We start from the raw sequence: 25,405 nt of genomic DNA on the forward strand, positions 1-25,405 counted from the left end.
CAGAACCAGGAGAACCAGAAGTACAGAACACACAATCACAAGTGTCAGTTTACACCAGACACAGAATGCTGCAGCCAGCATGTCCCAACCGACAACCAGCATACACAAGATAACTGTAGCCAGTACAAGGTTACAGGCAGCCAGCCTACACAGCAACAAGGAGTAACAGAACCGCACTGTGATAGAAACAGACATGCATCCAAACTCAGACACTGTTCACACAGGAACCTCAGAGATATGGACATGGAAGCCACAAACACAGGCCACAGTTCACACACCAACTGCAGCCAGCATGCAGTCCCAAGCAACCAGCATACACAGGGATGTAAGGGCTAAATTGTGTGGAATGTTGGTGTATAAAGACTTGATGTCTGCTGTGATCCACACAAAGTCCTCGTTACACAGTACAGTCAGGAATTCCCTGAGATCTGCAAAATCATGAAAAAATATTTTCATGTTTTAGACTTTGATGGACAGTGGGCTAAAGTTGTATCTGATGGCATGAGGTGTGTTGCTAGAAGAGCTCCCACTGTGGGTAATCTAATCAGCCCGAGTTTTTTCACAGAAGAAAAACTTACACAACCCACATGGCTTAATTTTAAGGGTAGCTTTAAATGCGGACACCGCAAGTGTATTTGCTGTGAGCATACGGTCACTGGTAAGGCTTTCAGGTCCACAGTATGTGGTAAAACATTTAACATACAGTCATACATCAACTGTAACACCAAATATGTGGTGTACTTGATTACCTGTGAAATATGCTCATTGCAATATGTAGGCTGCACAAGCAATCCACTAAAAAACAGGATACGTAAGCACTTTTCGGATATACCGCATTACAAGAGTCGCAACGTTTCAGCTGCCAGTCTACATTTTGCGGTTTTGCACGCAGGGGATATATCTGGCGTAAAAGTGCAAGGTATAGAAAGTCTTTTTACCCGCCAACCAGAAGGTCTTAACAAACGTCATGACCTTATTTTGCAATACTGAATGTGCCGTTATTATTATTATTATTATTTTCTGCCCTCTGTACTTATTCCTGTCTATGTTCTTGTTTTTGTACCTGTATTGATATTTATATTCACTTGCTAAAATATCCATGAACACATTACTCCCTACTATTATTTTAATCACTAAGCCATACTCTGTATCTTTTAACTGAGGACATTGTGGGACCTCCCTCTGATACCTCCCTCTCCCAGGTGATATTCATCAGTCTGCGATTGGACAGGTATTTATCAGAGGGGGCTCCCATTGCATTTTTGTGTTTGTCGTGAAGAAAGACCCTTATGTTGTAGAGGTCTGAAACGCGTCACTGCATACACCTTGTCGTATGGAAATTTTAAAACCGCTGGAATAAAAGAGTCACCTATTTGCACCCGAGCTTAGCTGGACTTCTTCTTTTTTCTATTGGATTCTATTCATTCCCGCATCCAGGTGCGGTGTCCGTGCCCAGAGGGTGTTGTGTAGCAGGTGAGAGCTGCCTTACGCTTGATTCTCAGAAAATCTAGAGCGTACCGACTCATGAGATGGGCAAGAAAATCACATTGGTCTTTTCGGCTCTGTAATAAACTCATGAGGGTGACAAACCAAGCGCTGTTGTCCTGGGTCTGGCAGAATAAGGGGAAGACTGTAGGCCAGGTCAATGCCCGTTCACAAGCATCTGGATTTGATGCTAGTGTTCACCCCTACGGTCTTGAACAAGGGGGGGGGGGCGTATGTGAGGTAGTACAGGCCTCATGGCTGCTAGGGGAGATTAATGGCAGAAGTTTCCATGTCTTCCCAGTCAGTCATCAATTCTGAGGCAGCACCAGGTGCCACAATTAGTCTAGGAAAAGAGCCCAGCCCAGACTGTCAGTCAAGAGAGAGAGTCTTGGTGCAACAGAGGCCCTGCTAGGAAGGGTGGTCTCAGCTGGCTGAGGGGCCACAGGGCTAGGTGTTAGCCTAAACTTTGGGGGACTCCGCCAGGTGTGGGAATCGGCGGTCGGTAGGCCAGAGTCAGGTGGACTTCTGGGCCACAATCCCCCAAAGGTACTGGACTTTGTTACAGCCTGGAAGTGCTGGAGTACTGGCTAAGAAAGCCACATGTTGGCACCGTGTGTGAACGGTGCTCTAAGTGAGGTAGGATTATTCATGTTTAGTTAGAGCCCAGATGGGCAAGGCGTTTGTTTTGTTATTTTTGTTTGGCTGTGAAAATAAACCTGACGTTTGGACCTATAATCCGGCTGTTGTGGACATAATTGTCCAATTCCTCCTTGCAAAACTGCAGCACTGGATGGTTTGTGCTTGTGAACAGCAATCTTTAAGTCTGACCAGATTTTCTTTTGGATTGAGATCTGGGCTTTGACTAGGCCATTTCAACACATTTGCATGTTTCCCCTTAAACCAGTCAAGTGTTGCTTTAGCAGTGTGTTTGGGGTCATTGTCCTGCTGGAAGGTGAACCTCCTTCCTAGCCTCAAATCACACACAGAATGGTACAGGTTTTGCTCAAGAATATCCCTGTATTTAGCACCATCCATCTTTCCCTCAACTCTGACCAGTTTCCCAGTCCCGGCTGCTGAAACACATCCCCACAGCATGAGGCTGCCACCACCATGTTTCACTGTGGGGATGGTGTTCTTTGGGTGATGTGATGTGTTGGGTTTGCTCCAGACATAGCGTTTTCTTTGATGGCCAAAAAGTTCAATTTTAGTCTCATCAGACCAGAGCACCTTCCCCCATACATTTTGGGAGTCTCCCACATACCTTTTCACAAACTCACAACGTGCCTTTTTGTTTTTTGTTGAAAGTAACGGCTTTCTTATGACCACTCTGCCATAAAGCCCAACTCTATGGAGCGTACGGCTTATTATCGTCCTATGTACAGATACTCCAGTCTCTGCTGTGGAACTCTGCAGCTCCTCCAGGGTTACCTTAGGTCTCTGTGCTGCCTCTCTGATTAATGCCCTCCTTGCCGGACCGTGAGTTTTGGTGGGCGGCCGTCTCTTGGCAGGTTTGCTGTTGTGCCATGTTCTTTCCATTTGGTTATGATAGATTTGATGGTGCTCCTGGGGATTATCAAAGATTTGGATATTTTTTTATAACCTAACCTTGACTTGTACTTTTCAACATCATTGTCACTTACTTGTTTGGAGAGTTCCTTGGTCTTCATGGCAGTGTTTGGTTAGTGATGCCTCTTGCTTAGGTGTTGCAGCCTTTGGGGCATTTCAAAAAAGGTGTGTATATGTAATAACAGATCATGTGACACTTAGATTGCACACAGGTGGACATCATTTCACTAATTATGTGACTTCTGAAGGTAATTGGTTGAACCAGAGCGTTTTATGGGCTTCCTAACAAAGGAGGTGAATACATACGCACATGCCAATTTTTTTATTTTTTTTTGAACAATTGTTTTATTTAGATATTTTTCTCATTTTACTTCACAAACTTAGGTTATTGTGTTCTGATCCATCACATAAAATTCAGATTAACAAAACATTGAATTTAAGGCTGTAATGTAACAAAATAAGAAAAATGTCAAGGGGGTGAATACTTTTGCAAGGCACTGTATATATATATATATATATATATATATATATATAGAAACACACACAAAAAATAACACAGACGGTAAAGTAAGAATGAGACTGAATCGGCTTTCTAGTCCCTCAAGCAAGTCTTCTCTTCTGAGTCAATTTTTTATCATCCAGATATTACACAGCCACTTATTCAGGAGGTGGACCCATCTTCTGTCTGAGATTGAGCCATTCTTACTCCAAAGAGTTCCTGTGGAAAGATGCACTCTTGTGGTTTCTTCTCTAAGGCCCCATGGGAACAGGGAGTTGATTGCAATCAAGTTGGCTTTGGAAGAATGACACCTGCTGGAAGTGGCTTGTTATCCTGTCATCATTTACACTTGCTACAAGAAATTACCTTATCTACAGACAGTACAGTATCTCAACCCTTGCAAATCTTGGTGGTCTTTGTTGTTTGCATGCTTCAGATTCATCCTGGATTTCCATCAGGCTGACAAAAATATCAAAGTGGATGCTCTTTCTTGTTCTTTTATTCCTGCTGATTGTATAAAGGAGCTTTGGTACTGGCACCAAAGCCCAGTTCAGATTGCCATTTTAAATAGTCTTTGAGTACGCAGATATGCATACAGTAGGGATTAATCGAAGTCTCAAGTGAATTTGGGCGAGAAGAACTTTGGCTTCACAGAGCCAATACATTTTAATGCTGTACGGATAGTGCATTCTATGATCCGAAGGTCGATTCGCTCAAACCTAATGACTCATCCTCAGGATAGGTCATCACTATCACATCGGCAGGGGTCCAAATCCCGGCATCCCTGCCGATCAGCTGTTTCAGGGAGCTGCTAAACTCACTAAAGCTTTGGTGAGCGATGCAGGCTCCCAGTAGCTTTCCAAGGACAGCACTGTGCATCAAACAGTGGCAGTGCTTGGTATTGCAGATTTTTCTGGATAACCCCCTAAATCATATACTTTTCTGTACTATAATTATTAGGCACAGAATAGAACTTGAACGTGCAGTCAGTTAATTGATTACATAATACACTGCATCACTTATGTAGTGCAGTCCATTACATCTCCCAGGTAGCCTATTCAACCCTCAGGTAGCTCTAATTGTTTTTCTGTACTTCACAAACCTGGAGGCCATCATTAGTCCTCTCACTACTATAGCAACTACAGACTGTGGCATCTAAATGAGTTAAATAGCCAGGAATGGAGCTTGCTACAATCCTGGCTATATATTGTGCCCACCATCAATAAGTAGGGTATAGGAAGTTAGCCCTCACCCCTTATACAGTTATGTCAAGGTGGGAGAAGGGGTAAACTTGACTACTATCTTGTGAGTTTCTTGATGATTTGTTGGTTAAACATTTCCTACATTCTGGACATGAACTGTTTTTCCAATGCGAGTTCCATGATGTGAAATTGGATTAGACTTTTAGGTAAAACATTTTCCACATTCAGTGCATGAAAATGGCTTTTCCCCTTCTGTGAGTTCTTTGGTGACTAACAAGGTTTGATCTATCACCATAAAATCTTCCACATTTTTTATATCAAAATGTATCCTGTGTGAGTTCATTGATGTTCGATAATTTGTGATTTAAAAGGTAAATATTTCCCACATTCTGGAAATAAAATGGCGTCTTCCCTTGGTCAATTTTCAGATGTTCAACAAGATTTGCTTTTCTTAGGTTACATTCACACTTGCGTTGTTTGATTACAACAGGCAGTTCAGTTGCCTGAACTGCCTGCCTGATCAGGAAAACTGTATGAAAACGCATGTCATTTGCAGACTGCAGTCTAACAAATGCATTGCAATACCAGATCCATTTTTCCGGTGTCATCTGGAAAAACGGATCCGGTATTTATTATTTTCCACATTTTTAAAGGTCTGCGCATGCCGGATCCGTTTTACCGGAACACTTCATGTCAGATCCGGCATTAATACATTTCAATGGAAATTAATGGCATTCAGGCAAGTGTTCCAGAATTTTGGCCGAAGAAAATACCGTAAAAGTGACTGAACTGAAGACATCCTGATGCATACTGAATGAATTGTTTTCCATTCAGAATGCATTGGAACAAAACTGATCACTTTTTTTCCGGTATTGAGCCCCTAGGACGGAACTCAATACCGGAAAACTTTATCGCTAGTGTGAAAGTACCCTTAAGAAACATTTCCCACATTCTTAACATGAAATTGGCTTTTCCCCTGTGTGAGTTTGTTGATGTTTAACAAGTTGTTGTTTCCAAGTAAAACATTTCCCACATTCTGCACATGAAAATGGCTTATCTCCCGTGTGAGTTCTTTGATGTACAACAAGTGTTGCTTTCTGTGCAAAACATCTCCCACATTCTGAACATGAAAATGGCTTCTCCCCTGTGTGAATTCTTCGATGTACAACAAGGGTTGTTTTGTGTGTAAAACATCTCCCACATTCTTCACATGAAAACGGCGTCTCCCCTGTGTGAATTCGTTGATGTTTAACAAGTTGTGATTTCCAAGTAAAAGATTTCCCACATTCTAGACATAAAAATGGTGTCTCTCCTGTGTGAGTTCGTTGATGTTCAACAAAATGTGATTTCCAGGTAAAACATTTTCCACATTCTGAACATGAAAATGGCTTCACCCCTGTGTGAATTCTCTGATGTTCAACAAGATGTGATTTTCTTATGAAGCATTTCCCACATTCTTGGCATGAAAATGGCTTCTCTCCCGTGTGAATTCTTTGATGTCCAACAAGTGTTGTTGTGTGTGTAAAACATTTCCCACATTCTGAACATGAAAACGGCTTCTCTCCTGTGTGAGTTCTTCGATGTCCAACAAGTGTTGTTTTGTGTGTAAAACATTTCCCACATTCTGGACATGAAATTGGCTTCTCCCCTGTGTGAATTCGTTGATGTTTAACAAGTTGTGATTTCCAAGTAAAACCTTTCCCACATTCTGGACATGAGAACGGTGTATCTCCTGTGTGAGTTTGTTGATGTTTAACAAGATGCGATTTCCAAGTAAAACATTTTCCACATTCTGAACATGAAAATGGCTTTGCGCCTGTGTGAATTCTCTGATGTTCAACAAGATGTGCTTTTCTTATGAAGCATTTCCCACATTCTGAACATGAAAATGGCCTCTGCCCTGTGTGTATTCTCTGATGTTCAACAAGATGTGATTTTCTTATGAAGCATTTCCCACATTCTTGGCATGAAAATGGTGTCTCCCCTGTGTGAGTTCTTTGATGTTCAACAAGTTGTGATTTCCAAGTAAAACATTTCCCACATTCTAAGCATGAAATTGTCTTCTTCCTTGTGTGCATTCTTTGATCTTTAATACCCCTTCTGTGACTTTGATTCTGCTTTACAGTTTGTGATGACCCAGAAGATAGATGTTTAAATGGATCAAACGAGCAATTTTGGCTGTGAAGAGCTGAGGGTATTTCCAAGATAGTGGCATGCTCTTCATATGTGTCTTGTGCGAGACCATGACCATTTGCTTTAAAAGCTGAAAAGATCAGATGTCCCTCTGAGCTCCTGATACAGTCATCTGCCAAAAAATAAACTGTATTATTTTTAAATACTATAACCTTGAAAATAGATTATTATTATTGTGCCAATTTTTTAATATAAAAAGGAGTACACATACATAAAACAACACAAATACAATAAGCATGAACAAGATAAGTTACAAACTGGTACAAGGAGAGAGGACCCTGGATGTTTATATTAAGAATTTCAATTCGAATTTCATACAAATTGTCAGAAAACATACACTTTGGGCATACAGTTGCAAGAAAAAGTATGTGAACCCTTTGGAATAATATGGATTTCTGCACAAATTGGTCATAAAATGTGATCTGATCTTCATCTAAATCACAACAATAGACAAATTACAGTCTGCTTAAACTAATAACACACAAAGAATTAAATATTACCATGTTTTTATTGAACACACCACGTAAACATTCACAGTGCAGGTGGAAAAAGTATGTGAACCCTTAGATTTAATAACTGGTTGAACCTCCTTTGGCAGCAATAACTTTAACCAAACGTTTCCTGTAGTTGCAAATCAGACGTGCATAACGGTCAGGAGTAATTCTTGACCATTCCTCTTTACAGAACTGTTTCAGTTCAGCAATATTCTTGGGATGTCTGGTGAAAATTGCTTTCATGAGGTCATGCCACAGCATCTTAATCGGGTTGAGGTCAGGACTCTGACTGGGCCACTCCAGAAGGCATATTTTCTTCTGTTGAAGCCATTCTGTTGTTGATTTACTTCTATGCTTTGGGTCATTGTCCTGTTGCAACATCCATTTTCTGTTGAGCTTCAGCTGGTGGACAGATGGCCTTAAGTTCTCCAGCAAAATGTCTTGATAAACTTGGGAATTTATTTTTCTTTCGATGATAGCAATCCGTCCAGGCCCTGACGCAGCAAAGCAGCCCCAAACCATGTTGCCCCCACCACCATACTTCACAGTTGGGATGAGGTTTTGATTTTGGTGTGCTGTGCCTCTTTTTCTCCACACATAGTGTTGTGTGTTTCTTCCAAACAACTCAACTTTGGTTTCATCTGTCCACAGAATATTTTGCCAGTACTGCTCTGGAGCATCCAGGTGCTCTTGTGCAAACTGTAAACGTGCAGCAATGTTTTTTTTGGACAGCAGTGGCTTCCTCTGTGGTATTCTCCCATGAAATCCATTCTTGTTTAGTGTTTTAGGTATCGTACATTCGCTAACAGGGATGTTAGCATATGCAAGAGACTTTTGTAGGTCTTTAGCTGACACTCTAGTATTCTTCTTCACCTCATTGAGCAGTCTGTGCTGTGCCCTTGCAGTCATCTTTACAGGACGGCCACTCCTAGGGAGAATAGCAGCAGTACTGAACAGTACTGATGAACAGCAAGGCTTTTAGAGATACTTTTATAACCCTTTCCAGCTTTATGCAAGTCAACAATTCTTAATCATAGGTCTTCTGAGAGCTCTTTCGTGCGAGGCATCATTTACATCAGGCAATGCTTCTTGTGAAAAGCAAACCCAGAACTGGTGTGTGTTTTTTTTTTATAGGGCAGGGCAGCTGTAACCAACATCTCCAATCTCATCTCATTGATTGGACTCCAGTTGGCTGACACTTCACTCCAATTAGCTCTTGGAGAGGTCATTAGTCTAGGGGTTCACATACTTTTTACACCTGCACTGTGAATGTTTACATGGTGTGTTCAATAAAAACATGGTAACATTTCATTATGTGTGTGTTATTAGTTTAAGCAGACTTTGATTGTCTATTGTTGTGACTTAGATGAAGATCAGATCACATTTTATGACTAACTCGTGCAGAAATCCATATTATTCCAAAGGGTTCACATACTTTTTTTTGCAACTGTATGTATGGGAAATTTGGCATGGATACTAGTAGCTGTGAGCAAAATTAACTTTTAGAATTATATAGTCAGCTTAGAGGTAATGGGTCATCAGGAAATTACCTGTTTAAATAAAAAATTTATGTTTAACTTTTTTAGAATTTTGGTTTGAGTTTTTTTAAATAATTTTTCAATGTTGCTATTTATATTAAATATATACATATATTTATACATATAATCATACAGTTTTCACACTGGCCACTATGAGTAAAATATGTTAAGACTTCCTGTCTTTTGAGAGCAGCTACACTGGCCACAGACACAATGGACAGGACTCTTTAACTTGGGAGAGTTTTTTAGGCATGGTTTGTGAAGGTCAGGAGGTAGCTGATATCACCTGTTGTGAGTGGAGGATCCGGATTTGCCTATACAGAGGTTTTACTTGTCATTATAATTCTGTAGTAATAAAAAGTACTGAAAACTTACCTATACAGTACAAAAAATAATGAATGGACCAAAAAAAAATATATATATGGTTTTCTAGAGATGAGTGAACTTCTTGAAAATAGTTTTGTGTCCAATTTGTTGAATTTAAAAAAATATAATTTGATTGGTGTCCAAATCGATTCTACATGAATCTAATTCTATTGGGCTGAAAATTGGTATATGACACACTATGATTTTTTTAGGTTTATTTTTTATCTCTTTTTTTCAAAAATTTTGCCCTTCCCACCCTCACACGTTGTCACGTGTTTTGCGTTTTCATATTAGAAACTTTCCAAAAATTGTCCTTTAGACACAAGGCGTTATGGGAAAGAACTATGGATTTTTGGGATTAAACGATCAAAAATTACCGTATTTTCCACTTTATAAGACGCACCTAGATTTTTGAGGAGGAAAATTAAAAATATATTTTGTACCAAAAGATGTGCTTTTGGTGGGTTTTGAACTAATGGTGGTCTGTGGATGATGCACTGTTATGGGGGGATCTGTGGCTGACGCACCGTTTTATGGGGATTTGTGGATGACGCACTGTTATGGGGGAATCTGTGGATGACGCACCGTTTTAGGGGGATCTGTGGATGACACACTGTTATGGGGGGATTTGTGGATGATAGACAGAAAACTTAAAAGCAGCGGTCAGGCCGGCAGCATAACGTCACTCAGTCAGTCATGCTCCTGCCAGCTTCATTAATCAAGTGGGAGGAGCATGAGTGAGTGACGTCAGGCACCGGCTGAGTACATTACAGGGGGTGCAGTGACATATGTGTGTACATTACAGGGGATGCAGTGATTTGTGTATATACAGGGCGGGCAGTGTGTTGATACATATGACACTGCACATATTGTACGTACACAGGGGTACACATGGCTATGTACATAAAGTGTATACACGGGGACAGTCTGCTGCTGCTGATAGTTCCTGTTACACTGCACCAAAGGGCAGAGCCGCTGCTGTGACCGGACTGAGGACAGGGTGACAGCTCAACCCCCGTTCAAGCTATGAACTTTCCAGTCACCATCCCCCAACCTGATCACCCTCCCGCCGGAACATGGCAGGGACCGGGCCTCAGGCCACACACCCATCATTTGTGAGAAGCTTCCGTGGCTCCTTTATCTCTGCACCAAACACTCCGCCATTAGTTCGCCGAGCTACAGAGCCGGAGCTTTCTGCCAGGGGAGTGGACTACACCTCTAGGCATGCCATGCGGTGCTGCCCGAAACACTGGGGGACAATGAAGCTATAGAAGGTAGCTGAATGAAGGGGGAGGAGGACGGGGCGCTGTTCAGGTGGCTCCCCTCAGGTGAACACTGGGCTCTGTGGCACAGGCTGCTGACTGGACATGGAGGAGCAGCCGGCGAATGCCACCATTCGCTTTGTAAGACAAACATAATGTGCACTGGCATCGGACAACTTTGTTTAGGTGTCTTGATGCGCTGAAACTCCTGCTAGATGAAACTAGATTCTGGGCATCACAGTACAGAGAGAGCAAACTAGGCCAGTTCCAGCCACTGTTCCACTCTGCCTGCCCAGAAGTCCATGGGGTCAGGGATGCTAAAGAAAGGCCTGAGTCGGGGTATTCAAACAGTATGTCTCCTTTTGCCGATTTGCACCAGCCTGGTGTGGCACATGAAAAAAACTGCTCAATCATGTTGATAATACTGAACCACTTGCTGCAAGGTCTGTTGCTTGTGGTAGTTGAGTCGGTTGAGGCAGTTCTTCATCCAACAACTCCTCCTCCCTGGGACTTTCTACATGTGGGTCCCCAACAGGTACAGCCAACAAAATTCAGAAGATAAACTTTAACCAATTGAGCCATGAAAGACTTGTACTGTCCCTGCCCATAGCAGCTGCTCCAGGTGTCCACTGGTGTGCACCTTGCCGCACAGCAAGAATTACAAGGAGCAACCCAAGTTCTCTGCCACGTGACAGTACAAAGCAGGGATTGCCTTTTTGGAGAAATAATGTTGGCTAGGTATCTTCCAGAGAGGATGACAACATGCCATCAGCTCCCTAAAGACAGAAAAAAATCCATTAAGTGGTATGGCAGCGACAGCACCACCAGTAACTTGGCCACGGATTTAAGCTTGTGCACCAGTGGATCCCTGGGAGTGTAGAGTTTTCTTGTGGCCACACATTTCATTATCGGGAGAGGGAGGACACTCTTTGGCGGCGACTTCATGTGCTGCCATAGAGCCGTGGTGCCTATTTTCTACAGATCTAGCATGCAGTAAAGCTTTTTTCTACCAGAACGGTGAAGAAAAACTGTCAGATGAGACTCACACAGAGCTAGCATCAGCCAATCTTTGCTTTGGTCTAGAAAGTTTTTATCTTAGTAACATAGTTAATAAGGCCGAAAAAAGACATCTGTCCATCCAGTTTGGCCTGTTATCCTGCAAGTTGATCCAAAGGAAGGCAAAAAAAAAAAAAACTGTGAGGTAGAAGCCAATTTTCCCCACTTCAGGGGAAAAGAATTCCTTCCCAACTACAATCATGCAATCAGAATAACTCCCTGGATTCCCGGCCCCTCTCTAGTAGCTATAACTTGTAATATTATTATACTCCAGAAATACATCCAAGCCCTTCTTGAACTCTTTTAGTGAACTCACTATCACCACCTTCTCAGGCAGATTTATCCATAGTCTCACTGCTCTTACCGTAAAGAATCCTCTTATAGCTTTGTGTACAAACCTTCTTTCCTCCAGACGCAGAGGATGTCCCCTCGTCACAGTCATAGACCTGGGTATAAATAGATGATGGGAGAGATCTCTGTACTGACCCCTGAGATATACTGTATATACATAGTAATTAGATCTCCCCTCAGTCGTCTTTTTTCTAAACTGAATAATCCTAATTTTGATAATTTTTCAGAGTACTGTAGTTTATTCATTCCTGTTATTACTTTAGTTGCCCTCCTCTGAACGCTCTCCAGCTCTGCTGTGTCTGCCTTGTTCACAGGAGCCCAGAACTGTACACAGTACACCATGTGTCGTCTGACTAGTAATTTGTAAAATTTGTAGGACTATTTTATCATCACGGGCATCTATGCCCCTATTGATGCAACCCATTATCGTATTGGCCTTGTCAGCAGCTGCCTGACACTGGTTTCTACAGCTTAGTTTGCTGTTTGCTAAAATTACTAGGTCCTTTTCCATGTCAGTGTTATCCAGTTTTTAACCATTTAGTATGTACGGGTGCATTGCATTATTCCTTCCCATGTGCAAAACCTTACATTTGTCAGTGTTAAACCTCATCTGCCACTTCTCTGCCCAAGCCCCCAATCTATCCAGATCCCTCTGTGGCAGTATACTGTCCTCTTCCATGTTAATTACTTCACACAATTTAGGCCTCGTTCACATCACCGTTTCTCCTTTGCGTTCTCCGGCTCCGTTGAGGAGCCGGAGAATGGAAAGGACGGATTCTGCAGATAACTGAGACCTAACTGGACTCGTCTCCGCTCAAAAATCATGTTCTGAGCGGACACCGAACGGACCCCATTATAGTCTATGGGGTCTTTAGGCTCCGTTACGCTCAGTTAGGTCTCAGTTATCTGCAGAATCCGTCCTTTCCGTTCTCCGGCATCTCAACGGAGCCGGAGAACGGAAAGGAGAAACGGTGATGTGAACGAGGCCTTAGTGTCATCTGCAAAAATTTATATTTTACTGTGCAAGCCTTCTACAAGATTATTAATAAATATATTGAAGAGAATAGGGCCCAATACTGACCCCTGAGGTACTCCACTAATGACAGTGACCCAATCTGAGTGTGAACCTTGGGAGGTTCTGGCTATACATTGCCTCTGCTCTTAATTGCTGCCACCACCCTCCTCCTCCTCCTCCTTCTCAGGACCCTGATCCAACCCCCAGGTCCTGTCCAACACACAATCATCATCATTCTCACCCTTTATGTCACTTTTATTAGACTGATTGTGGCCTTCTTTCCTCCCTTCCCCATCCCCTGCTCTGTATTTGCCCCAAGAGCCACTGTAGATATCATTGCCCCTACCACCACACCACAAGTGCCACTACTATGACCACAGCTATGCGTGGGATCCACCACCTCCGCTTGAACAATCTCCTCATGGCAGTCCAAATCCTGACTGTTCTCAGACACTATCTTGAGTATTTTCCATAGCACATGGGGTTTTGTTGCATCTTCTTAGAAAAAATTAAGGTACTCCACTAGGAGTGGCCAGTGCAGACAGAGATCATGCAACTGAATGGCTTCTAAGAGGTTGCAAAGAGGAGGAAAAGGAAAAATGTGGTGACGCCTGGCTCCAATGCACAGTGTCAAACTGAGATGTGACATCCACATCATCTGGCTGTGACTGAGACATACAGCCCACAATCTCATCCTCTTTGTCCTCAATAATAATATGGCGCCTATCAGAAGCAAGGGAGAACTGTAGTCTACTACTACTACTGGCCAGATGGCTGGTGCTGCTACTACCCACATTCTGACTCTCTGATGACAAGGCCCGGGTCTTTCTTTTTCCACAATTCCATTTTCTACACATTTATTATGAGGCCTATAAGTCACAGGTTTCCTGTAAATGAAAAATCATAGGTATGGTACACAGATTATTATAATGTGCTAGCAAAATTGTTCTCTCTTTAAAGGGGTTCTCTGGGAATTAGGAAAATGAAAATACTTTAATATTACTTTATAATAAATATATTTCCAAATACCTTTCAATTTTTATTATGGGTCGTTTTTTTGGGAGAGCAATCATCAGGCGAAACAAAATGTCCGCTGTCCTACCAGTACACATAGAACCTGTCCTAATCACAAGTTACTTCACAACACTGAGGTAAACAGCTCCCTCATCGTCCTCTCCGCTCTACTTGTCAGGGATTATGATCCTGAATACAGCTGATAAGAACTTTAGCTGAATCTCTGCGTAATTTAGTTCAGAGGAGACATGAAGTACAGAGAGGATGGACAGGACAGACTGTGGTGATATGGAGCTGTGGTAATGGAGACTGCATACAAGTGCTGCTGCTCATTACCCCTACCCTCCTCTCTGTACTTCATGTCTCCTCATAATTTCCATTCCCACAGAGCAGAGAGGAGGATGAGGCAGCTCTTCAGCTCAGTGTTCTGAAGTAACTTGTCCTCCTGTGTGATTAGGACAGGTTCTGTGTGTACTAATAGGACGGCGGCAATTTTATTTCTCCTAGTGATTGCTCCGTAGACAAAAGGAGCCATTCTAACTAATGAAAGGTATTTGGAAATATATTTACTATAAAGTAATAAATAAGTATTTTCATTTTCTTAATTCCAGGAGAACCCCTTTAATTTAAAGACAGACATGCAACTAAATGTCCATCTCCTACAAACACACTGCAGACTGTTATTGACAATTTTTACTAATGCAAGTTTTGCAGTAAATGTGTTTTAACTACAAGTTCTGTTGCAGAAATGCGTTCACTAACACAGATATAATAATGCCATCTTTGAGGTACAATGTCTTTGAACCACATGTTTAATAATATGGGTTTAAAAATTTAGTTATTGCCATGTAATGCTTTTGCTATAATATAATACATTTAATAACACAGGTTTAATGCAGTGAAATGTTTTTTAGAAGAAAAAAAAGGGCACTTGCTCAGTGTTTGCAGCAGAATGCTATCAGGGTGCTGGCAATAGGTCTACAAACTGTAGAAATTTGAGGATTTTTTTTTTTAAAAAGCTATCTGTTCATTTACAGAAATCTGGCACAATAGAAAAGGTATCAGTCCCCCATTGACTTTCAATGGTGTTCAAGACAGATCCGTCATGGCTATAGAAAACATAATACAACCGGATCCGTTCATGTCGGGTGCATGCGGTTGTATTATTGTAACGGAAGCGTTTTTTGCAGATCCATGATGAATCCGCGACAAAAGCTTGTGTGAAAGTAGCCTAAGACAGTGATGGAAAAACAGATCACAATCTAACAATAGACCTCACAACAAGGACCAGTAGATCATGGTGTTAGGCCACCAGACTGTTCTCTTGCAGTTTTTCACTTCTGTGTTCAAGCCAACATCTTCATAGGGTCATGTTCTATTCTGTCTAAAGAACCTTCACCGAAGGGTCATGTGACCAAACATCCTGATGTATATACACAATGCCATAACAACACACAGCCTTGGACACTAGGTGGCAGGATAGCAGTGGACATACAGTCCTGATCAAAAGTTTAAGACCACTTGAAAAATGGCAAAAAATCATATTTAGCATGGCTGGATCTTAACAAGGTTCCAAGTAGAGCTTCAACATGCAACAAGAAGAAATGGGAGTGACACAAAACAATTTTTGAGCATTCAATTTAATGAAAACAACGAATAAACAGAAACAGGCTGTTTTTCAGCTGATCAAAAGTTTAGGACCACACCTCCAAAAAAAAACTAAACCCCCCATAACAGAAATCTAACTTCCAAACATGAACTCAGTAATGAGTAGCTCCGCCGTTATTGTTTATCACTTCAAAAATTTGTTTCGGCATGTTTGATGCAAGCGTTTCCATGAGGTGAGTGGGAACATTTCTTCAAGTGGTGAAGACGTCCGCACGAAGGCCATCTACTGTCTGGAACTGTTGTCCATTTTTGTAAACTTCCCTTGCCATCCATCCCCAAAGGATCTCAATTGGATTTAGATCAGGGGAACACGCAGGATGGGCCAAAAGAGTGATGTTATTCTCCTGGAAGAAGTCCCTTGTCCTGCGGGCATTGTGTACTGTAGCGTTGTCCTGTTGAAAAACCCAGTTGTTACCACACAGACGAGGGCCCTCAGTCATGAGGAATGCTCTCTGCAACATCTGGACATAGCCAGCGGCCGTTTGACGCCCCTGCACTTTCTGAAGCTCCATTGTTCCACTAAAGGAAAATGCACCCCAGACCATTATGGCGCCCCCTCCACTGTGGCGCGTAGAAAACATCTCAGGTGGGATCTGCTTGTCATGCCAGTAACGTTGGAAACCATCAGGACCATCAAGGTTAAATTCTTTCTGATCAGAGAATAAAACTTTCTTCCACATTCGAATGTCCCATGTTTGGTGCTATCTTGCAGAGTCCAAACGAGCAGTCCTGTGGCGTTCAAGGAGACGAGGTCTTTGAAGACATTTTTTGTTTTTGAAGCCCTTCAGTCTCAGATGCTGTCTGATGGTTATAGGGCTGCAGTCAGCACCAGTAAGGGCCTTAATTTGGGTCGAGGATCGTCCAGTGTCTTAAAGGACAGCCAATTTGGGTCTTCCACTTGATTTTTTTGTTCCGTCCCACCTCAGCAGCGATGGCGCGCTGTGAGAGACCCTGCTTATGCAGTTCAACAACCCGACCACGTTCAAAAAGGGAGAGTTTTTTTGCCTTTGCCATCACAACGTGTGACTACCTGACAGAAAATGACAATGAATCCACATCTTTGCACAGATTTGGCCTTTTAAAGGCATGTGGTCCTAAACTTTTGATCAGCTGAAAAACAGCCTGTTTCAGTTTATACGTTGTTTTCATTAAATTGAATGCTCAAAAAATGTTTTGTCTCACTCCCATTTCTTCTTGTTGCATGTTGAAGCTCTACTTGGAACCTTGTTAAGATCCAGCCATGCTGAATATGATTTTTTGCCATTTTTCAAGTGGTCTTAAACTTTTGATCAGGACTGTAAGTCATAAAAATCTCAGGCTCTACTATATGGATGCACATAACAATAAAACAAACTTATTATATAGCACTGAGGCAGATAATAGCCCCCAATTTAAAGGCACAGTAATAAACCATATAAATAACTGTTAGGCCTCTTTCAGACGGGCAAAATTTCCGCGCGGATGCGATGCGTGAGGTGATCGCATTGCACCCGCACTGAATCCGGACCCATTCATTTCCATGGGGCTGTGCACACGAGCGGTGATTTTAATGCATCACTTGTGCGTTGCGTGAAAATCGCAGCATGCTCTATATTCTGCGTTTTTCACGCAACGCAGGCCCCATAGAAGTGAATGGGGCTGCGTGAAAATTGCAAGCATCCGCAAGCAAGTGCGGATGTGGTGCGATTTTCACGCACGGTTGCTAGGAGACGATCAGGATGGGAACCTGATCCTTATTATTTTCCCTTATAACATGGTTATAAGGGAAAATAATAGCATTCTTAATACAGAATGCATAGTACAATAGGGCTGGAGGGGTTAAAAAAATACTAATAATAATTTAACTCACCTTAATCCACTTGTTCGCACAGCCCGGCTTCTCTTCTGTCTTCATCTTTGCTGTGCACAGGAAAAGGACCTGTGGTGACGTCACTGCTCTCATCACATGGTCCGTCACATGATCCATCACCATGATAAAAAAAAAGATCATGTGATGGACCATGTGATGAGCGCAGTGACGTCATCAAAGGTCCTATTCCTCAAAGAAGAAGACAGAAAAGAAGCCGGGCTGCGCGAACAAGTGGATTAAGGTGAGTTAAACATTTATTTTTTTTAACCCCTCCAGCCCTATTGTACTATGCATTCTGTATTAAGAATGCTATTATTTTCCCTTATAACCATGTTATAAGGGAAAATAATACAATCTACACAACACCTAACCCAAACCCGAACTTCTGGGAAGAAGTTCGGGTTTGGGTACCAAACATGACGATTTTTCTCACGGGCGTGCAAAACGCATTACACTTTTGCACTCGCGCGGAAAAATCGTGAACGTGCCCGCATCTTTTCCCGCAACGCCCGTGTGAAACCAGCCTTAAGCACATTTATAGAAAGGTCGGGGTGGGGTCTATCCTCACCTCCCAAGTCTAATAAGACCAAATAGTTCCTTAGTTCCAAAAACTAAGCAAATGCTTTTCCCTCATCAGTACTGACAGCATATAAATAAATCGAGGCATATTTTACTTTAACAGCATGTGTTTTCACCTTTAAAAGTCTCATATTTTTATACATATTTAATATGTATTTTGGCTGCTCTGTTTATTTGTATCTACTCACCTGGGTGGTTATCTGTAGGAATCTCTTGCTTACACTGGTCATCACCCCACATATATGTCTCTGTAGAAATTTCCTCCTTACACTGGTCATCACCTCTCACATATGTATATGTAGAATTAATATTACTCAGATCTTTATCCACATTCAAAAGCTGTAAAACAAACAATATTATTATCAGTATCAATCATACAAATAACTTAATACATTTTCAAAAAGAGTAGAGAGGATGATTAATTATCACGACAACCAAAAATAAAACATGACAGCACTATTTATCTTATGGCTGTAGATCTTCTACAGCAGAACATTTAGATGATGGCTCAATGAGGAGAATCTCGTTCACATATGTATTTGGCATGGCTAGACGTGGATCAAATTGATTCGGTGGAGTATTGTTTGAAGGAAAAGATAGAAATAAATCCAGTTGGTTTCTTATTCCTGCTGCCAGTATCCGTAACCAGAACATTCAAAGCGGTTGCAGGCATCTTTAATTCCATCATCTCACCATTTTTTTTATTACACACATACAATAATATGGGATAAAACAAGACTGAACACAAGGATTTCACAGCCTTCTACAGACCATAGAAGAATATCTCCATCTACCTGATGATCCTGTGGAAGAAGAGGACTGGGACATCTCTCTGGTGTTCTTCTCTTACTGGATCTTCCTATAGGAGACACAAACAGTGACTGATTTCATTCTTTACATACAGATAATTAAAAGACAGGTGTATTTATTCTCTGTCTATTACCTGTTGATGTGAGGGGCTGGTGCTTCTCCATCATGACCTCCTTGTACAGATCCTTGTGTCCTTCTACATACTCCCACTCCTCCATGGAGAAATAGACAGTGACATCCTGACACCTTATAGGAACCTGACAACACAATGATACAGTCATCACCCAGACCTCTCCAGTGCTGTTACTGTATAATGTCCCAGCATTCCCAGCAGTGTCACCTCTCCAGTCAGCAGCTCAATCATCTTGTGGATGAGTTCTAGGATCTTCTGTTCATTGATCTCCTCATGTATCAGGGGGTGAGGTGGAGGCCCTGTGATTGGGCTCAGGGTTCTTCCCCATCCTTCAGACACAAGACCTTGACAGCGCTCGCTAGAGGTCTTCTTCACCACTGTGTAATCCTGGGTAGAGGGAGACACAGTAATAAATATCACTACTGAAATTTCCAGAGTCCATCACCTCTACAGCCATGTCCATCTGTTATTACCATAGATAAGAATGATGTAATGTGACATCATCAGAATCTCTCACCTCTCCAGTCAAATCATCTGTTATTACCATAGATAAGAATGATGTAATGTGACATCATCAGAATCTCTCACCTCTCCAGTAAGTTGGAAGAGTATCTCTAGGGTGAGATCTATTATCATCTCTGCCATCTTGTCTCTGTTCCTTTCCTTGATGGGTCAATCAGGAAAATTCTGTTCAATGGAAGATATTAACTGAGATGAATCTATATTGTAGGAAACTAAATGGAAATAAGAAGAAACAGTGTAAAAAATAGACATAACCCCATGTAAAAATATCTGAATTAGTTAATAAGGGGAAACATTTAATGTTGTAGCTTCTCTCTTCCTCGCACCTCCACATGAGCAAGGACAGGAGGGTTTTCCCACCTCCCAGGGGCAGAAAACAACATGGAAGGCAGCAATAAAAAGCCCTTCCCCCTACACCTGATCCAGTTGTTCCTTGACACTTTGGATACTGGGGTTTTTCTGGCAGCAGCAGTGTCCTCCCTCATTCTTTTGGGTGTTCTCTGAGAAGGCAGCCCTGTGATGTGGCAGAGATATTGGAAAGTGCAATCCTGATGGGATCAGGCCATGTCCGTAGCTTCTTCAAACTGAAAACCCCTATTGAGAAGGGATTCCATCTACTCCTCATTTCTACCTCATTTCTGGTTACATTATGACATGTGACGCTTCATGTGTCTACATCAGACGGAGCCACAGGGTTCCATCCCTGGGACGTATATGTCAGTTTGGTGGCAGATCCATACTGTGCACTGTTTGCATCCTGTGCGTCATCACGTCGGCCCCTGTTGACCTCTTCAAGGCCTCTACTTAAGTCTGCACATCCAATCAGAGCCCAGTATGCTCCTCCTCTATTCCCCCTTCCTTGTGGGTCCTCTCCTTTGGTGATGTAGTCGTCTAATACTGCATTAGATTTGGTGGAGAATTTTACATGTATTTTTCTTTTGTTTATGTTGCAGGAGAAGTCAGAAGGTAGTGATCCCTCCCAGAACAGATGCAATACGGAGGTCATCCGTATTCTGTGGACCACACAATACACATGAGGCCTAAGTGTCATGTCTGGAGGAAACCAGGCACTGCTCATCACCTACCCAATACCATCCATGGCAGCATCATGCTGAATGAAGCAAAGTACAGAGATATTCTTAAAGGTGTTGAGTCATCTAAGACATTGATGGCATATCGCTCCTCCAGAACATACCCTTCAAAATGAATGAGATGACATTGTACACGCTCTCCATTCACTTCTATGAGAGATCCAAAAATAGATAAATGAATGCTCGGCTGTTTTCTTAACTCCCATAAAAGTGAATAGAGGGTGGCTGCACTTGCGCGGTGGGCTCGCACTGGGGATAGGAGGATCTGACAAGCTAGCAATATGTCACCAATGTCCGAGATGAGACAGTCCCTTTAATGAAAACCTGATCTAGACTTGACCTGAAGGTTCACCTTCCAACAAGACAGGGACCCTAATCACACAGCCAGGAGCGGCTTAACCCTTTCCTGTATCACAACATAACTGTACTATGTAATTTTGATGTACTTCCTACACCGTGACATACAGTCAGGTCCATAAATATTGGGACATCGACACAATTCTAACATTTTTGGCTCTATACACCACCACAACGGATTTGAAATGAAACAAACAAGATGTGCTTTACCTGCAGACGGTCAGCTTTAATTTGAGGGTATTTACATCCAGATCAGGTGAATGATGTAGGAATTACAACAGTTTCCATATGTGCCTCCCACTTGTTAAGGGACCAAAAGTAATGGGACAGAATAATAATCATAAATCAAACTTTCAATTTTTAATACTTGGTTGCAAATCCTTTGCAGTCAACTACAGCCTGAAGTCTGGAATGTATAGACATCACCAGACGCTGGGTTTCATCCCTGGTGATGCTCTGCCAGGCCTCTACTGCAACTGTCTTCAGTTCCTGCTTGTTCTTGGGGCATTTTCCCTTCAGTTTTGTCTTCAGCAAGTGAAATGCATGCTCAATCGGATTCAGGTCAGGTGATTGACTTGGCCATTGCAGAACATTCCACTTCTTTCCCTTAAAAAACTCTTTGGTTGCTTTTGCAGTATGCTTTGGGTCATTGTCCATCTGCACTGTGAAGTGCCGTCCAATGAGTTCTGAAGCAGTCGGCTGAATATGAGCAGATAATATTGCCGAAACACTTCAGAATTCATCCTGCTGCTTTTGTCAGCAGTCACATCATCAATAAGTACAAGAGAACCAGTTCCATTGGCAGCCATACATGCCCCCGCCATGACACTACCACCACCATGCTTCACTGATGGTGGTATGCTTAGGATCATGAGAAGTTCCTTTCCTTCTCCATACTCTTCTCTTGTCATCACTCTGGTACAAGTTGATCTTGGTCTCATCTGTCCATAGGATGTTGTTCCAGAACTGTGAAGGATTTTTTAGATGTTGTTTGGCAAACTCTAATCTGGCCTTCCTGTTTTTGAGGCTCACCAATGGTTTACATCTTGTGGTGAACCCTCTGTATTCACTCTAGTAAAGTCTTCTCTTGATTGTTGACTTTGACACACATACACCTACCTCCTAGAGAGTGTTCATGATCTGGCCAACTGTTGTGAAGGGTGTTTTCTTCACCAGGGAAAGAATTCTTCGGTCATCCACCCCAGTTGTTTTCCGTGGTCTTCCGGGTCTTTTGGTGTTGCTCAGCACACCAGTGCGTTCCTTATTTTTAAGAATGTTCCAAACAGTTGTTCTGGCCACGCCTAATGTTTTTGCTATCTCTCTGATGGGTTTGTTTTGTTTTTTCAGCCTAATGATGGCTTGCTTCACTGATAGTGACAGCTCTTTGGATCTCATCTTGAGAGTTGACAGCAACAGATTCCAAATGCAAATAGCACACTTGAAATTAACTCTAGACCTTTTATCTGCTCATTGTAATTAGGATAATGAGGGGATAACACACACCTGGCCATGGAACAGCTGAGAAGCCAGTTGTCCCATTACTTTTGGACCCTTAACAAGTGGGAGGCACATATGCAAACTGTTGTAATTCCTACACCGTTCACCTGATTTGGATGTAAATACCCTCAAATTAAAGCTGACAGTCTGCAGTTAAAGCACATCTTGTTCGTTTCATTTTAAATCCATTGTGGTGGTGTATAGAGCCAAAAATGTTAGAATTGTGCCAGAGTCCCAATATTTATGGACCTGACTGTATAATTACAATTAGGATGGCAGGTTCTGTTCCTCATCCATCAGCAGAGAATGTCAGCTGTGATACATATAGATATTCTGTTTTAATGGCGAGATTGGAGTGAACAATCATGGTGGGATAGGTTGCCCTCTTAGCTGAGATCTTAAAGGTGTTTCCCGTCTCAACATTTATGGCATATCACCCGGATACGCCATTAGTGTCAGACAAGTGTGGGACCAACCTCTGGGACACGCTCCCATCTCCGGAACTGGTACCTTGGAACTGAAGCAGAGTTCGGTTTCAAGTTCTAAATCAATAATCGAAGTTATTCAACGAAGTCACGAACGGCTTCGCGAATAACTAACTTCGGCTCATCGGAGCCCATACATTCTAATACTGTGCGGAGACGGATCTCCGTACAGTATTAATCCGAAGTTATGAATGAACCGACTTCATCACTAATAAGCAGCTGTGCCTGTGTGGCCAACATCCAATGACCGCTATGCGAGTTCTAAAAATAGCGGCTATTTCCAACAGTCCCACAGCGCCGAATGGAGTGGTGGGTGCACATGCGCAGTGCGCTCTTTATTCACTACTATGGGACTTCTGAAATGAGCTGATAGCACTAGCTCGGCTATTTTCAGAAGTCTTCTAACAGTGAATGGAGAAAAAGCGGCGCATACACAGTGTGCTTTCCTTCACTTTGAAGAACAAGTTCTGGAGATGGGAGCAGAGTCCAGATATAGGATCTGCACCCGACACTCATAGCACCTTCTAGCTACACACCACACATGTTGAAATTGGAAATCCCCTTTAAGAAAGGCCCGGCCTGTAGGTCTATTGCTGAGTAAGCTAAACGATAAGACCGCATTGTTAGGTTCCCTTCTGGGATGGAAAAAGTCATAATTAAGTAATTAAAAGGATATACCCATCTTGGACATAGGCGACATATCGATAGGATATGCCCCCAATGTCCGATAGGTGCGGGGCCCGCCTCTGGGACCCACACCTATCCTTAGAACGGAGCAAGCAAAGTGCAGGAGGCACAATGTGCATGCGCAGCCAACCTCCATTTATTTCTATGGGACTGCCGAAAACAGCCAAAAGCTGGCTCAACTATTTTTGTCAGCTCCATAGGAGTGAAAGGAGCGGTCCACTTCCCATTAATTTCAATAGGACTTCTGAAAATAGCCAAGCGTGGGAATGGAGGGCGGCCGAACACGCACAGCATGCCCTCCTGCACTTTACAGGCTCCCTTCTAAGGATAGGTGCGGGTCTCAATGTCTAAGATGGGCCAGATATTTTTTTACTGATGACCTCTTCTTTGGATAAGCCATCTGTATCTGATCGGTGGGGTTTGATACCCGGGTCTCACACAGATCAGGTGTTTGAGAAGGCTCACAGTAGCACCGTGGCCTTCTTCTGCATTTCCTAGGCCATGTGATGACATATTCATCGGTCACATGACCTAGGTGAATCTCAGCCCTATAGAAGTGAATAAGGCTAAGCGCGATGCCAAGCATGGCCACTATACACTGTACGGCCTTCACAAATAGCTGATCAGTGGGGGTCCTGGGGGTCAGACCCCCCACCGATCAGATAATGATGACCTATCCCGAAGATAGGTTATCAGTAAAAATATTTTTAAAAAAAATTTTCATCATTTTGCAAAAGCGTGTAAAAAAAATGTACATGTCTACCTGGTATCATCGTCATACTACTGGACCATGTAAAACAGTTAGAGATATTTAACCCCTTCCTATCACACCCTATCCTCATTTTTTCCCTCCTGCCTTCCCAAGAGCTACAATGTTTTTATTTTCTGTCAGCGTAGCCATACAGACGGTTGTTTTTCCGCAAAAAAGAGTTGTTTTTCTTCGTGGCGGAATTCACTGTTCTGTTCAATGTAATGTATGGTGAAAAAGTGAACAAATTATATGTGGACTGGAAATGTGCAATACTGACCTCCGGGCGATCCCCTCCATCACCTTGTACCCCAATCCTTACATGACTGTGAGCAGACACTTACCTCCTCCTGCAGAGCAGCCCTGTAGTTGTTCTGTGCTTACAGGACCTGTGATGATGTCACAGCCATGTGTGGGAGGAGTCAGGAATCACATGACCAGGTATTTATCTGTAGATGCTGAAGCTTAGTGGGTGAAAGGACCTTTGGTGATGTCATGACCATGTGACCCTGTGTGGGCGGAGTCAGGCTGTGCTGTCTGAGAAGATTCAGATTCTTCTTGATAATATATGTGAGGTGATAGAGATGTGTGCGCCGCCTGAGGCAGGTTTTACAGGAGTTTTTAGTTTCTTTGCTTCCACATTGACTTGTATGAAATTCACAATCAAATCTGTTTCCAAGAATTAATGTCAAGAATTTTTTTAAATCAGCGAAAAATCAGCGGGAAACTGCTGGTGAGATATAGGTGTGGGTTTAGCTTAAAACGCTCCTAAACCCAATGGCAAAATTTATGGTAACATACCCTGAGCCTGAGACAGAAACATCTGTTCTGCACCACACACATAGTGCCTCATTCACACGTCAGTGTTTAGGTCAGTGATTTCCATCAGTGATTTTAAGCCAAAACCAGGATTGGAGCTGCCACAGACATAAGGTATA

At 42.4% G+C, this 25,405-nt stretch overlaps 1 protein-coding gene across 1 annotated transcript in view; it reads right to left on the bottom strand.

Annotated features, from left to right (window-relative positions):
- LOC120992102 (oocyte zinc finger protein XlCOF6-like) overlaps window positions 1-25,405 on the bottom strand; it is a 770,548-nt gene that overhangs the window by 268,503 nt on the left and 476,640 nt on the right. Inside the window, exon 4 of the mRNA XM_040420871.1 lies at window positions 19,081-19,204. Within this exon, the coding sequence (XP_040276805.1) occupies window positions 19,081-19,204 (124 nt within the window). The remainder of the gene's footprint in view (window positions 1-19,080; window positions 19,205-25,405) is intronic.

This window comes from Bufo bufo, chromosome 2 (genome assembly GCF_905171765.1).
Source record: "Bufo bufo chromosome 2, aBufBuf1.1, whole genome shotgun sequence".
In the NCBI taxonomy this organism is placed as follows: domain Eukaryota; kingdom Metazoa; phylum Chordata; class Amphibia; order Anura; family Bufonidae; genus Bufo; species Bufo bufo.